The sequence below is a fragment of the Schistocerca cancellata genome, chromosome 2 (assembly GCF_023864275.1).
Source record: "Schistocerca cancellata isolate TAMUIC-IGC-003103 chromosome 2, iqSchCanc2.1, whole genome shotgun sequence".
In the NCBI taxonomy this organism is placed as follows: Eukaryota; Metazoa; Arthropoda; class Insecta; order Orthoptera; family Acrididae; genus Schistocerca; species Schistocerca cancellata.
The window spans coordinates 860,373,141-860,388,961 of record NC_064627.1 but is presented as its reverse complement, the minus strand read 5'-3'; the positions used below and the strand labels follow the sequence as shown (position 1 = coordinate 860,388,961).

The following is a 15,821-nucleotide window of genomic DNA, read 5'->3' as shown; positions in this document are numbered from 1 at the left end:
CAAACTATGTCTTCAACCTGGTGTATGTGTGGGATGATTGCATCAAACAGCTATTTTGCCTGATTGGCATACCCATTCTGGACTGTAAGGCCTTGGAACTGAAACTTCATGATTGTACAGTGTTCATTTGCTCATACTCAAGTTACACCGGTAACCTGCTATACCCCTTGCACTCTCTCCAGTCAGTCAGGTATACTGACTCCAGATCCATAAGCAAGCTATTATAACCGAAGCACGTCTTCATGGAAGCCACGTCAACGTACACCCCCACCCCCCCTGCAAGATGAGTGATAGTTGAATTCAGGAGAATGATGGGACATAACTGTCACACATTATAGGTGTACATCTACATGTACATGGATACTCTACAAATCACACTTTAAGTGCATGGCCGGGGGTTCATCGAACCACCTTTACAATAATTCTCTGTTATCCCACTCTTGAACAGTGCATGGAAAAAATGAACGCCTATATTAGTCCATGCAAGTTCTGACCTCTTGTATTTTATTATGATGATTGTTTCTCCAATGTAGGTTGGCATCAAAAAAATATTTTCACACTCGGAGAAGAGAGTTGGTGATTGAAATTTTGTGAGAAGATTCCACCGCAACAAAAAATGCCTTTGTTTTATGGTGTCCAGCCCAAATCCTGTATCATGTCCGTGCCATTCCCTCACCTAATTCGTGACAATACATAATGTGCTGCTCTTCTTTGAATGTTGTCAATGTATTCTGGTAATCCTATCGGGTAAGGATCCCACACCATGCAGCATAATCCAAAAGAGGATGGACAATTGTAATGTAGGCATTCTCGTAAGTAGATCTGTTCTGCCAATAAAACACAGTCTTTGGTTTTCCTTCCCCACAACATTTTCTATGTGCTCTGCCCATTTTTAACTATTCATGATTGTAATTTCTAGGTATTCAGTTGAATCTACAGCCTTTAGATTAGACTGATTTATTGTGTAACCAACGTTTAACAGATTCCTTTTAACATTCGTGTGGATGACCTCACACTTTTTGTTATTTAGGGTCAGTTTTCACACAATTCAGATACATTTTCTAAATCTTGACATATATGCTTGTAAAGGCATTACATTGTGAATATGAATATGTATGTATTGTAATGTGACAGGATTTTGTAGTTGTACCCATTTGTTATGAACCCCTAATTTGAGTGTTATAAATATTGTTTAATTATGAAGTATGTTTTACTATCTTTTTAAACAGGTAAATTTTAATTACATTTTCCAATCCTCTTGGCAATTTATTGTACAGTTTTATTCAATGATGGTAAATGTTGTTTTGAGTTTTTTTGTTTGTTTTTCTTTAGTAAATGTAAGTCCATACAGGCTTTTATCCCACGATTATGTGTAGAACTATAAGTGAAATACTTATTAATATTTTGTCTGTTAATTACGTCAGATAGGTAGATGTACTTACTCGGTACATTAAGAATACTTAGTGTTTTACAATAATTCTTTACAATGAACTAGGCTGAGGTAAATTTTAATTACGTTTTCCAATCCTCTTGGCAATTTATTGTACAGTTTTATTCAATGATAGTAAATGTTGTTTTGAGTTTTTTTGTTTGTTTTTCTTTAGTAAATGTAAGTCCATACAGGCTTTTATCCCACGATTATGTGTAGAACTATAAGTGAAATACTTATTAATATTTTGCCTGTTAATTACGTCAGATAGGTAGATGTACTTACTCGGTACATTAAGAATACTTAGTGTTTTACAATAATTCTTTACAATGAACTAGGCTGCTACCTTAGTTATTGTTCTTACAGCCCTTATAAATGAAATGAAAACTGTGTCCATGTTTTCTGTATTTGATCCCCAGAAAAGAATCACATAGATAAGAATTGAGTGTATGTATTATAGGAATAATAAGTCACGACAAGACATTGGTGTTATAAACTGATGATATAACCTTTGGAGCAGAGCACGCTGAAGGTATTCTTTTTGCTAGCATATTTGTGTGTTCATTCCATGTTAATTGGCAATCAATATTCATCCAAAAAAAACTTTGTGTTTCTTATACAACGTGTAGGTTCATCATCTATACTTTATGTGACAGGGCTGTTTTCTCCCAGTATGCCGAAGCGCAAGCTCTTTGTCCTTTTTTTTTTATGTTCACAGTCTATTACATTATGCTCAATTCTAAATGTATTGAGGATTTCCTTTGATTTCTCTAATAGGAGTTCTGATGTTTTATCAGTGACTATGATAATGCTGCCAGAGAACTTTTTCTCAATGTCTTGTGCTGTCAGAAACACATTGATATGTTAAGAAAGTAATGGGACACACAACATTAGTCTGAGGCACACTTATGTTTATGTTTATTGCCTGACTATTGTTTTTATTAAAAATTCATCATTGTCAGACATGTGAACTATCTCTATCTTTTGCACGCTGTCTTCTCGGTAAGACCTTAATACACGCAGTGCTTCTAGCTTGTTTAGTAGATGGTCAGCAGTGTCAAAAGCCTTGGACCAGTCTAAGAATATGCTGGTGACGCACTAATCCTTGTCAAGAACTTCAAGCACCATTATTGTCACTCTGTGCTAGTCAGTATTGTACTACTTCCACTTCGGAAACCAAATTGTGCTTTGTTAGAAGGTTGTGTTTATTCATCTAACTCATTGGTCTATCTTCATTATTGATTCAATTTTTTTTTAGAATGCTGACAGTAGAGAAACTGGCACATAGCCTTTTGTGTTCTCTGCGTTACCTTTCTTTAGTACTCAGGAAAAACGCCTGAATTAAAGGACTCTCTTTTTTTTTTGATGATATTGATATGCTGTGTTTATGCACATGCCTGCTGACTTATTATTCTATACTGTCTGTTGTCTTCGTGCCTTCAAGCTCTTTTATAGGAAGCAGCAGCATTGCACTTGTTGTGTAACTCATTGTGGTGCCACATGTGTTTAAGAAAAATTTTTGTGAGTTCTCCAAAGTCTCAGAGAAATAGCCATTTGTCAGATTTGCCAATTCCTGAGATTTTCTGTTACGATAGCCCCATCTTTACTTTCTGTGTTATGTGTGTGTTGTTGCCTTTTCCAGTTACTTGTTTTATGACATCCTGTACCACTTTGCTTTTGTTTTCTGCATTATGTATTATTTCATTATTGAACTTCTTTTCCCAGCAAGCAATATCTTCCCATAAATCTATTTGTACCTGTGATATTAATGTAGGAACTCTAGATTAGTGTAGCACTTTTGCAAAGAACTGAGAAATTTATCACATATTTTCCTTAGCAGCTGCTGTTGGAGTAGCAATGTGCAGAATTTAGAGAACTTAGAAACTGTATTGTTTTCCACATGCCTGCATCCTAGGTTTGATTTGCCAGTGCCCTGGACAAAGTATATGTTTTATGTTCCAAGAAGATCTTTTGTTGGCCTCCTGTTTTGTGTGTTTTACCACATTTGTCTTTAGCTTTATTATCTAAAAGTAATGACCAGAGAGGCCAATATACTTTATAAATACTTTAAAGTTTTCCTAATTGATATCTGCAAGTACATGGTCTAAAATTGATGTTGAACTTTTTGATATCCTAGTAGCACTATTTGCCAACTGTGTCATACCAAAAGTGTTCAGAATGTCTAGGAAGATTTTACTAATGTTAGCCTCAGCACCTATGTTAATATTAATGTCCCCACATTTTATTATTTTAGTTTTGGGTCTGGGACCCTTTCCAGGACTTCAGCTGCAAGATATGTTGTTTTTAAGTAAGTACCGTTTTGAAATGATAATAAAACAAATAGACTTTTGTAGCAGTTTATTTTTACATGAAAGCCTGTACTTTAATCTACTTTTCTAAGTAATTCCCACCATTGTTACGGCATTTACCATATCATAGAACTAGCTGTGAAAACCATCCCCATAGAAATCTGCTGCCTGAGTGTAACATTCGATAATTTAAACATTCTGTAATAGTTTGATAAAGCACCCATTTCGTGATAATGGGATCTTCAAATTTCAAAACAAATAATTTATTAAAATGAAATCAAATTCTTTAAGTGACCAAGGAAAGAATATTAGTAGCAATCCTAATAACCTTGTGTGATGAATTAAGAGGGCCATCCATTTCATTTCCTGGCTAATTAAATGTCGGACTACAAATTGAAAGGTCCAGATCTCTATCTTTGATCATCTTAGGATTTTTCCTTTACTTATCACTTCATTGACTTCTAGCAGTATTATGGTAAAGAGAAAAAAGCCAAGTTGCATCACAGTCCCGACCCCATGTTATACTATAGAAGTCCCTTTAAGTTGCTGGATAAGATTGTTAAAAGTCAGAGAAAAATAAGGGCATACCATCTCCAATACAGCCATTTGTAATTAAGCAATGTTGTGTTGAAACCAGACTTAAGGTTGAGAACAACTTAACATAGTCTGCCTGACTCTTGAACAAACGAAAGAACAGTGATGGGATGGTACAGCGATGGGTGAGAGCTTTTAAAGATGGGTGTATGAATTTGCATGGTGACGAACAAAGTTGACAACCAGTCATTACTGACATTTTGGTGCAGAAAGCTTATGAAAAAGTGACAGAGAACAGATGTTTTTCGATTTCAATGTTATGTGATGGGTTTTTTCAGTTGTCAGGAAGTGTGTGTTATGTGATTGTTACGGATTGTTTAAATTATCAAAAATTATTCCCAGGCTTCAGATTTTTATGAGGATGGTTTTTAAAGCTGGTTGTACAGTATGATAAATTCCTTAATAATGGTGAGAATTGCGTAGAAAAGCAGATTAAAGGACAGACTTCATGTAAACACAAAATTGGTAAGAAAAGTTTATTTGTTTTATTTTTATTTTAGGTAATTACTTACAAAACACATCTCATAATTTGTTGAAGGAAGTATACACATTTCTACTAGGTGCACATTACATGCACAGTAAGGTTAACTTCATGTGGACATCTTGCTTTTTTGCTTCAGTGGCTGCCAGTTCAAAATATTTATCTGCCTACTTATGACTGATTTTCTCTGGCTTTAAAATGTGTGCTACCTCTAATATAAATACATGATCCTGCACGCTACGAGGTGGAAGTTGTGAAAAAATACGAATATATGAAATAACTGAAATGTAAAATATTGAATGTAAGGGAGGCTGTTGTTATCTGCTACATATTTACCTTCAAGGCTAGTATTCTCCAAAGTCATCAATGACTGTTGAGAAAATTGTCTCAAAATCATTTAAGATTCAAAAATTCTAAACCACAAAATATTAGAAAATGAGAATAGTAACATGATGGTTGAAGATATTAAGTTACATATCAGATGTCCAATTACGAAAGAAGCAGTTCAGACCAACTGCTATTTTGGTACTAGAGCTCAATGATTTAAGTCTAAATGTTCCCGGACAAACCACTTCGCATACTGCAGTACATCTTGCAGTTGCAGATTCTAGCTAAATGGTTTATTTTTATTTCCAAAATATTCCACAACTGCAGTTAGTTATATTTGTGGCAACTTTATGATGTCTCACCTCTCTTTTGGTATTGAATAGAGAACTTTGTTAATTAGGAATGGTGATAGTAATATTGTTACGTTATGCACTATCTTATGCACACTAAGAGTGACGAGCACCAACTGGGAGTAAGTGAAACTAAAATAGTAAGTTACTATGAGAGAAGGAAATCAGCGACTTCCAATCGATAGTACTGAACTAAAGGAGTAAATGACTCCAGGAGTAAATTTTTGATTTACCTCTGCAATAGATTTATTTACTCTGTTGCTGGTGGAGAGCACCATTGAAGAGTACGCTACTACATTAGTAACTTAAAGAGGAAAGGTCAAAATTTACTCCTAGGCAGTAGTAGGAGTAAAGTAAGAGAGTAAGGTGCAATCTTTGAGTTTTGTGTTTTAAGTGTCGAATTCTTTGTATTACCTGGACTATGAAGAATATATGGAGATGGAGAAAGAGGTGAACAGCCCTAGGATGAGGGTTTTAATGGAGAGAAGAGACCCATTTGTGATGTGTAGCGACAGTGATTTCAAACAGCGGCTGGGTTTCGTAAGGAATTTTTTCAGTTGCTGCTTGGTATGCTGGAGCCGTTACTGCAGCATAATTCTGATAGGAACCGTGCTTTATCTCCAAGGCTGCAACTTCTTAGTGGACTGCGAATCTTTCGCACAGATACTTATCAAATCATAGCAGGGGATCTCTTTAATATCCATCGTACTACTGCTGGAAGAGCTTTCAACAGTGTGATAAACAGTTTAATTGCCCTAAAGACACTGTATGTGTGCATGCCACAGAGCTAAGAAAATATATCAAAGAACAAAAGGGAATTGTATCCAACTGGTGGATTACCAAATGTCATAGGTGTCATAGCTTGTGTACATAATATACCCACACTTTGTCCTTTTGGAGCACAAGCAGAACTATACAGAAATTACAAGAATTTCTTTTCTATCAATACAAAATCATCTGTGATGCCAGTATGAAGATTTTGGTGTTTGGAAGAAACATTTTCAAATTCTCATTAAAAAAGTGCAATTTAAACCAAACAAGTGAGAGAATATTTTGGTGGCTGCTGCAGTTCTACAGAAGTTTGGAATAGAAGTTGGAGATGTGTTTCACCCTGATGTTGTGGAGGTGAATGACATCAAACAATATGCATTTCAGCCAGAATCAGATGCTCCAGACCAAGCTGTCTGAAGGTCTATTAAACGTAATTACTTAAAATTGTACCTAGTTTGCTAGTAAAATTAGAAATTAGTGTAAAGTCTTTTCCTTTTTAAATGAATAAATAAGCCACCAGATTGTCACTACTGCAGCGAAAAGTGACTCATTTTATGTGTAATTTTATAGTTATGTTCTCTCTCTCTCTCCTTTCTGCCCCACCCCCCAACCCCCTCCAGGGAATTAACATTCTCATTGTATTTCTTAATTGAGAATTGAGTATACAAAGTCATACAATGTTTTGATTATTTCTATAAAAAAACTTTTTTTAATATTGCAAACTTTGATAAATATTAAAATGTGTATTAACAAAAATTATTACTGATGCTGATATGATAAACGAAAATATTATGCCATACAAGAAACAAGAACACATTGACCATTTGAAAAAATATCAAGAAAATAAAAGATGCTTTATTGATATGAATATTTTCTTATTCATTCACAAAAATCCAAATTTCTCGAGCACATTGGCTGAAGAACTGGAACCTGAAGTTTGCTCCATTACGTTCTTGAACTTATTCATAATTTCCATTTTAAGGTTACGCTCTTCTTCTATGTTTTCTCTTTGTCCTTCTATTAACAAACATTTTTGCATTGTATTCCTCTTGTATTAAATGCATTTTTAAGGAATGAAGCTCGTCTGCTGTTTTCAACAACGCTCGGTTCTTCACTACAACTGCATGTTCTCTCTCTCTTTTGCTGGACGCATCATCTGATATGCTCCCACCAGACTGCAGGCCGATATTCATGACTATGGGATAAAGTTCCGCCTCCACCAGTTTCATTGCTATGTTCGGAGCAGTTATCATCATCGAAGTTGCTTGAAAGTATCACATTATCTTCAGACAAGTCATTGTTGTTAACACCAGCTATCCCCTCAAAAACTTGTGTGGTCATATCAACAACCATTTGGCTTATATCATCGATCTTCGTCTCACCTACTGCGCCGCCAGTTTGAAATTATTTTTGATTACATTTAGCTTTCATTTTCTTTGCTTTTGATTTCATGTCCTTCTAGATTACTTTAAGCTGATCTTGTGGTCTATGTGTAGAAGCTTCTGCGTTGTATTCAATGTGTATTTTTTCCCAAGCATCCTTTTTCCTTTTTAACATGATTACATCGTGCTCTTTAGATTCAATAATAGTTGTGTACATTTTCATTATTTCAGCAAACCGCTCATTTTCATTTTCTGGCATGTTTTTTTGAACGTTTCCTGGCTACCTCCATGTTGCTGCTAGCTCGTATCTCAAACTGCTGTTTAAATTAATACATGTCACCAACCAACAATGGATGTTGATAGCTGTAGGTTATCGTGTTAACAATAGATTCATCCATTAATAGCACGTTTTTTTTTCCATAATATACAGTTCTTATCATTAATTAGTACAACAGCATTTAGGTCTTCCAATTTTAATAATTCAGTTCAATAATCCTTTCTAGCGTCTAAAATTATAGCAGTGAACATAAGTTACGCAAAAAATGATGCAATGTCTGCTGACAATCATTATTTTCAGAGAGTGAATGTAATGCAAATGTCTGCAGTGTGCAGAAATGGCTTCCTTCTTTAGTAAAAAGGCATTACTACTTTAGTTACAACTGAAGAAGTAAATAGAATTGAGCTCTCCAACAGCAACTAAAAGAGTGTATTACTACAGAAGTAATTTACTAAAGTAGTAGAGACTAAAGAGGTAAGAGTTTCTACAAGAGTAACTTATACTACACTGGTGCTCACCACCCTAAGTGTTGATAATTATTTGTTCATTGTAATTGTGTTGTCAACACATTAATTATATGACCAATGGATCAACATTCCACACATTGGCCGTATGACATGTGGTTTATATTTAATTTGATAATGGGATATTCAAATTTTGAAACCAGTAATTTATTAAAATTAAATAAAATACTCATAGTGATCACAGACAATATTCTTTGCAATCCTAGTAACATTGTGCTATGACTTCAGGGGGCCATCAGTTTCATTCTCTGACTAAGTGTGTGTCGGACTACAAATCAAAAGGTCCAGGGCTCTGTCCTCGATCAGTCTTAGGATTTTTTCTGTTACTTGACACTTCATTCATTTCTAGCGGTGGTATGGTAAAGTGAGACAAACCATGTGGCACCAAATTTCAGACCCAATGTCATACCATAGAGCCCCCATTAAGTTGCTGGATAAGACTGTTAAAAGTCAGGGAAAGATAAGGTCATACTGCCTCCAATATGACCATTCTTAATAAAGCACTGTTGTGTTCTTGAGAACAACTTAAAATTGTCTGCCTGATTCTAGAAATTAACAAACAAAAGATATCTTATGTATCTAACCCCCAAGGTATAGACAATTATAGGTATGTCTTTGTACGAGGTGCATTCAAGTTCTAAGGCCTCCGATTTTTTTTCTAATTAACTACACACCCAAAATCGATGAAACTGGTGTTACTTCTCGACGTAATCGCCCTGCAGACGTACACATTTTTCACAACGCTGACGCCACGATTCCACGGCAGCGGCAAAGGCTTCTTTAGGAGTCTGTTTTGACCACTGGAAAATCACTGAGGCAATAGCAGCACGGCTGGTGAATGTGCGGCCACGGAGAGTGTCTTTCATTGTTGGAAAAAGCCACTGGAAAATCACTGAGGCAATAGCAGCACGGCTGGTGAATGTGCGGCCACGGAGAGTGTCTTTCATTGTTGGAAAAAGCCAAAAGTCACTAGGAGCCAGGTCAGGTGAGTAGGGAGCATGAGGAATCACTTCAAAGTTGTTATCACGAAGAAACTGTTGCGTAACGTTAGCTCGATGTGCGGGTGCGTTGTCTTGGTGAAACAGCACACGCACAGCCCTTCCCGGACGTTTTTGTTGCAGTGCAGGAAGGAATTTGTTCTTCAAAACATTTTTGTAGGATGCACCTGTTACCGTAGTGCCCTTTGGAACGCAATGGGTAAGGATTACGCCCTCGCTGTGCCAGAACATGGACACCATCATTTTTTCAGCACTGGCGGTTACCCGAAATTTTTTTGGTGGCGGTGAATCTGTGTGCTTCCATTGAGCTGACTGGCGCTTTGTTTCTGGATTGAAAAATGCCATCCACGTCTCATCCATTGTCACAACCGACAAAAAGAAAGTCCCATTCGTGCTGTCGTTGCGCGTCAACATTGCTTGGCAACATGCCACACGGGCAGCCATGTGGTCGTCTGTCAGCATTCGTGGCACCCACCTGGACGACACTTTTCGCATTTTCAGGTCGTCATGCAGGATTGTGTGCACAGAACCCACAGAAATGCCAACTCTGGAGGCGATCTGTTCAACAGTCATTCAGCGATCCCCCAAAACAATTCTCTCCACTTCCTCGATCATGTCGTCAGACCGGCTTGTGCGAGCCCGAGGTTGTTTCGGTTTGTTGTCACACGATTTTCTGCCTTCATTAAACTGTCGCACCCACGAATGCAGTTTCGACACATCCATAACTCCATCACCACATGTCTCCTTCAACTGTCGATGAATTTCAATTGGTTTCACACCACGCAAATTCAGAAAATGAATGATTGCACGCTGTTCAAGTAAGGAAAATGTCGCCATTTTAAGTATTTAAAACAGTTCTCATTCTCGCCACTGGTGGTAAAATTCCATCTGCCGTGCGGTACTGCCATTTCTGGTACGTATTGACAATGAACGCGGCCTCTTTTTAAAACAATACGCATGTTTCTATCTCTTTCCAGTCCGGAGGAAAAAAATCGGAGGCCTTAGAACTTGAATGCACCTCGTATATACACACTGATATGATACCTCACAACTTTCCGAGGGAGTCCAGACAGCTTTACCTGCTTTACAACAGTGCTAACCCAAGGTTGATCTTAGTACATTTTCACCTCCAGAAAATCAACATTAGTGTGTTCAGTACCAACTCTTATTTTATGTTTTACCAGGTTCTCCCAATTATCACCACCAGGTCCTTGCTGAAATGTTTACACATTCATCCAAAAGTTTTATTATCTAGGTTAATTCCATTGTTTTCCAATTTTTCTGGCCTAATCTAAAATTCTGTGGAAGATTCTCACTTACATCCTGTGTTTCTTCCCCACTTCTGTTGCCTGTACAAAACTGTATTAAAAAATTTAAAGGATGAGAGAGAAAAATAGAAAAGGGGCGGGGGGGGGGGGGTCATGACAGAAAGGAGTAAGGTGGAATTTTCTCTTTATTGTTTCAATTATGGCATTAGTTTTTTTTCACACAACTAAAAAACAAAAAATTGACATTTTGCATTGGGCAAGGAATAGTTGGAACTGAACACTTAAAAGTTCTAAACAAGGAAAGAATGTTACTTCTAGTCCTCAGTAAGCTCAGAAAAAGTAAAACCAAACACCATTTTGAATTATCTTGAAATAATAGGGCTACAATGAAATTATCTGTTATGTGACAGGTATTTAAAAAAAGAATATGACCTTAGTGTTGATCTTTTCATCACATCAAGCACCATATAAATGTTGCTACACTTAAGAAGTAATGGTAAAAAATAAAATTTCAGTAAAATACGATAATATAATTTCAAACTCATTGGTTTTTTAGTTTTATTTTTGGTGTATAATAATACTTCTGATTTTTATTTACGTTTGCTGATCTTCAAAAAACAAAATTTTTCTGAACTGGAATTTTGTATAAACTTGTTGATATTTCACTGTTGTGAACTATGTGGCAAAAATTTCACGACAAGAGAAATTACTTGGTGTGGAAGGAGGAAGTACTGCCCTTGCCTTCCTGTGATTGAAAAAACAGATTTTACTACTGTCATACCAGTGGATTTTGATAACCATGTTGTTGATTATTTCAGAAACCGCTGGGAAAAAAATGCAAAACCCTCAATGACTGTGTCCAGTGGCACCAGGGTATAATATGTAAAGGGTGCAGCAGCGTTCATAGCATAATTTGACTTGCATAGTACAATGACATACTGCAGGAATGCAGGCCAGCTCGTGCTGCATTCATGCACTAATGAGCTGCCATTTCGAGTGTGACAGTGATATGGAGCGGTGGAGTGCACAGCATCGGTGGAGTGCACAGCATCGTGCCTTTGCTGTTGAAAGTTATTTCAAGAATAAAGACTCTGTTATTGCTACCCCAGCATCTATTTCAGCAACATTTCAACTTTGGACATCATGGGAAAATTCCAGGTGGAAGGACCATTGTGAGATGGGTACGTGCATTTCAAACAACAGGTTCTGTTTGCAATGGCAAACAGGGAAGAAGCGAAATAACTGTGCAGATAACAGAAGCCGTGGAAAATGTTCGTGCTGCACTATTGCGTAGCCCAAACAGATCTGCTCGTTGTCATGCACAAACTGTGCATTTGTCCGATTGGTCATGCAGGAGAATATTGCATGAAGATCTCCATTTTCACCTATATAAGCTGAAGATTGTTCAGAAAATTAGGGCTTGTGATTGGGTTTTAAGCGAAACATTCTGCTTAACCTTGCGTGATCTTCACCAAAATCCACAATTGTTGCACACCATCCCGATGTCAGATGAAGCTCATTTCAAGTTATGTGGTTCGGTGAATAAACAAAATATGCGTTATTGGAGTGATGTAAACCCACATGAACTGCACATCAAGCCCTTACACAGTTCGCATATCACAGTGTGGTGTGGAGTTGCTTCCTTTGCGATTATTGGCCCTTACTTCTCTGAGGATGACAGCAGTGTGGCTGTAACTGTCATCGGTGAACACTTCCTAAAGATGCTTCAAGACTTCATTCTTCCCCAATTAGGTACGGTCAATGTGAACGTGGAACAATTATGGTTTCAACAAGACGGAGTGACCTTGCATACAGCCAGATTTTGCTTGGATTTCTTTCGACAGACATTTCCCGGTAGAGTAATTTCCCATTTTGGTGACATTTCCTAGCCGCCTCGCTCACCTGACCTTTCATGTGCATACTTTTCCCTTTGGGGCTACCTGAAGCAAGAAGTGTTCCGAAGTGTGCCACCATTCCTGAGTTGAAGGATCGCATCAAAACTGCCATCAGCAATGCCGCAGGGAATACGTTATGCCGAGTTATGGAAAGCTTCCAACACTGCCTAGATGAATGTGTTGTGTAGAGGGTGCATCATTTGACAGGAGTCATATTCAAAAAGTAATCCACGCAATGGACAGTGACTTACACTTTAGTAAATGACATACCTTTAACTATTAATTGACATAAGAGGTAATAAATAAATTATAGTTATTGCCCGATGTGTTTTTAATATCCTACTATGACCGCTGCTGCACCCTGTACGTACTAAGGTGTTGTAGAGACATTTGCCACAGACACTGGCAATCATACAGTGCTGCGGACGCTCTCTGTGCGCCCTCTGTTTTGACTCTAGAGGGCTGTCTTGTGTGTCCTCTGTTTTGACTCTGCAGGCAGTAACTGTGCTGAGTTAGGTGAACAGTATACAGCATCCATTCTACCGTACAACTGTGCACTGCTGACAAGTGTGTACTCCTGCTGAACAACTTTAGCCGTTTGAACAGATTTACAAAATGTGCCTGCAGTAACCTAAATGGACATACCGACTGGTTGCCTCACCTATTGGACACAGTGTATCGTGGGTTGTCACTTCTCACAAAAGTGGTCTGTGGAACTTTACCATACCCATAGACAAGGTTTTGGACACCCACATAGTGTGGATGCACATCGAGATTGACGCATTGTGAGAACAACAGTTGCCAATCGAATGTCATCCAGGGAAGAGGTGTGGGCACATGTTGCAACTGATGAATCCCAAGGACCATTGGGAACTGCCTGTTCATAGCAGGACTAAGATCACATGTGCGTATGGGCAAGCTGCTACTGACAGCATGACATTGCCAAGCACTGCAATTCTGGTCTCATGAAAGTATTCACTGGAGAGTGGAAAGACTCTCAGTTGTCTTCAGTGATGAGAGTAGATTCTCTTTGTGTGAGAATGATGGACATGCACGTGTATGATGTAGACCTGATGAGCAGCTTATTCGCCTGTGACAGATAGGTCCCCCACCATGCTTCATGTTGTGGGGTGCCATCAGTTACAATTTGCGGTCATATTTTGTGTTTCAACAGGGTAAAGTTACCAGTGCCTGCTGAATTACACACGTTGTTATCCCCATTCTACTGGCCTTTTTTTGACAGGGAGGTGATGTGCTTTTTCAGCAGGACAGTGCACATTTGCATATGATTGCTGCAATGCAATGTACTCTTCTTGGTGTACACAACTGCTCTGGCCAGCATGATCACCAAATCTCACACCAATTGAAAATGTATGGGACATGGTGAAATGGGAACTTATTCACTTTGCAGAACCTCTAAGAATTACTGCTGAATTGCAACAAAAGGTGTGAAGTGTTTGGGGATAGTCAACCGCATGGTTGTCTGAGAATACGTGTTGGCATTGCTGCCAGAGGATGGTCCATTGTGTTTCAGTGCAACTGTTTGGGCCCCCTGTGCTGTGGCAAATGTGTTTCGCTTGGTCTGTATTTGTTGTCATATACTCATACAATAATGAACTATCTGTCACGTCACTTGTCAATAAAATAGCCTTGTCCTTGAGGGTGCTGCAGTTCTTTTCTGGCAGTGTAGATACCCCAAAGTGCTACAGATGACATACTAATGTAAGTAACTTCAGACATTTCTTATCCTGTTCACTTAATTGTGCCCCTGGGTTTTAGCAGTAATGTTCCCATATTTCTGCTACAATCTGCTGCTGTTAGAGTAACATCTGTGTTCTTTATAGAAAAACTCCCAACCTTGTTAATGTCAAGAAGTCTTCATGAAAGAACAGAGAAGTGTTTATTTACCAATTTCTGAAAGACAGATACATAGATTTACAAATATGGCAAGATCTCTTGACTTTCAGAGTGTTTAATTTCTGTAACTGTTGATACTTCACCTTTCTGATCAAACTGAATTTTTAATTTTATTTGTCATTCAGCCCTGCTGTTGTTATTGCTGCTTTGTAATATATTAAATAAAATCCCTGTCTTCTATTGCAAACGTTGTCAATATTCATTATGTTGTATAACTTTGGAATACATTCATTTATGAGGAAGTGTTAGTCTCCCTGTTGCCTGTAGTAAGGTACTTAAATTTGTTTTATGTGAGAGTGTAAAATATTGTTTTGACATTGTCAGTATGTTTTTCTTTCTCAGAAACATTGCTCAGAAGTGAATTTGGTGGAAGCATTCCGTATGAGTCCTCCCAACTTTTCTGGTGCACTGAATGTGGCAAATCATTCTCTCACCCAGATTCACTGTCTCACCACAAACGCTCTCACCAAGGACATACAGTGTGCCCAGTTTGCCACAAAGTATTCAGCCGAGTGTACAACATGAAATTGCACCTATCAGCTGTGCATTACAAGTTGTTTAGTGGACAAACATGAAATTAACTGTATTTCATGTCTATGTATCTTGACCTTGAATGTATTGCTGAATTTTTTGTTTCTAATTACATATGTATAAATACTCTAATGTTTCAAAAATTATTAAACTCTTTTGTACAATTATAATGAAAAGCACAAAATTGTGGATGTTCTGCATCATTAATTTGTACTGGTTTTCGACTTACAAAGCCATCACAGATTATCTGCTTATCGTCGTCATAGAGGATACATTACTGGTGAACAACATTGAAAAAGAAACTTCCTAGCAAATCTTTAATTCAGGGTCTTAGCCCGTGAAATGGAAAGGTCCTGAGTCCAAGTGTTGAAGCTAAACAGTAAATTTATGTAAAGGGAACAAACCAGAATTTTTTTTTTTTTTTTTTTAAGGGGGGGGAGTCCTAACATCATTAACATAGAATTACACTCATAGAAGAGAAAATGTGTATGAAGTGAAACAATGTACTCATCTATGTAACAATTTAAAGTAAATTAACACTCTCAGTCAAATCAAATAAATATTACACAAGAATATTGAATTATAACTTGAAGAGGTACTACACAACACATGAAAGGTGATGCAGAGACAGATAAAAGATAGTATTGCTAACAGCTAAATTCTGTATCGTTTTTATGAAGAAATGCTTCCATTGTAGAGAATATGTACAATAAAACAACAGAATATATGTAGTACATAGACAGTCACAATAAAATAAATAAATTCAGT

The 15,821-nt window shown here is 37.4% G+C and overlaps 1 protein-coding gene across 10 annotated transcripts in view; it reads left to right on the top strand.

Moving 5' to 3' along the window:
• The window catches only part of LOC126162801 (broad-complex core protein isoforms 1/2/3/4/5-like), a 538,471-nt gene that overhangs the window by 208,029 nt on the left and 314,621 nt on the right, over nucleotides 1-15,821 (top strand). The window contains exon 6 of one of the 10 annotated variants that reach the window (XM_049919536.1): nucleotides 14,865-15,112. The exons of the other annotated variants lie outside the window; for them this stretch is intronic. Within the exon in view, the coding sequence (XP_049775493.1) occupies nucleotides 14,865-15,097 (233 nt within the window). The 3' untranslated portion in view covers nucleotides 15,098-15,112. Of the gene's footprint in view, nucleotides 1-14,864; nucleotides 15,113-15,821 lie in introns of those variants that run through there. 10 annotated transcript variants of the gene reach the window in all.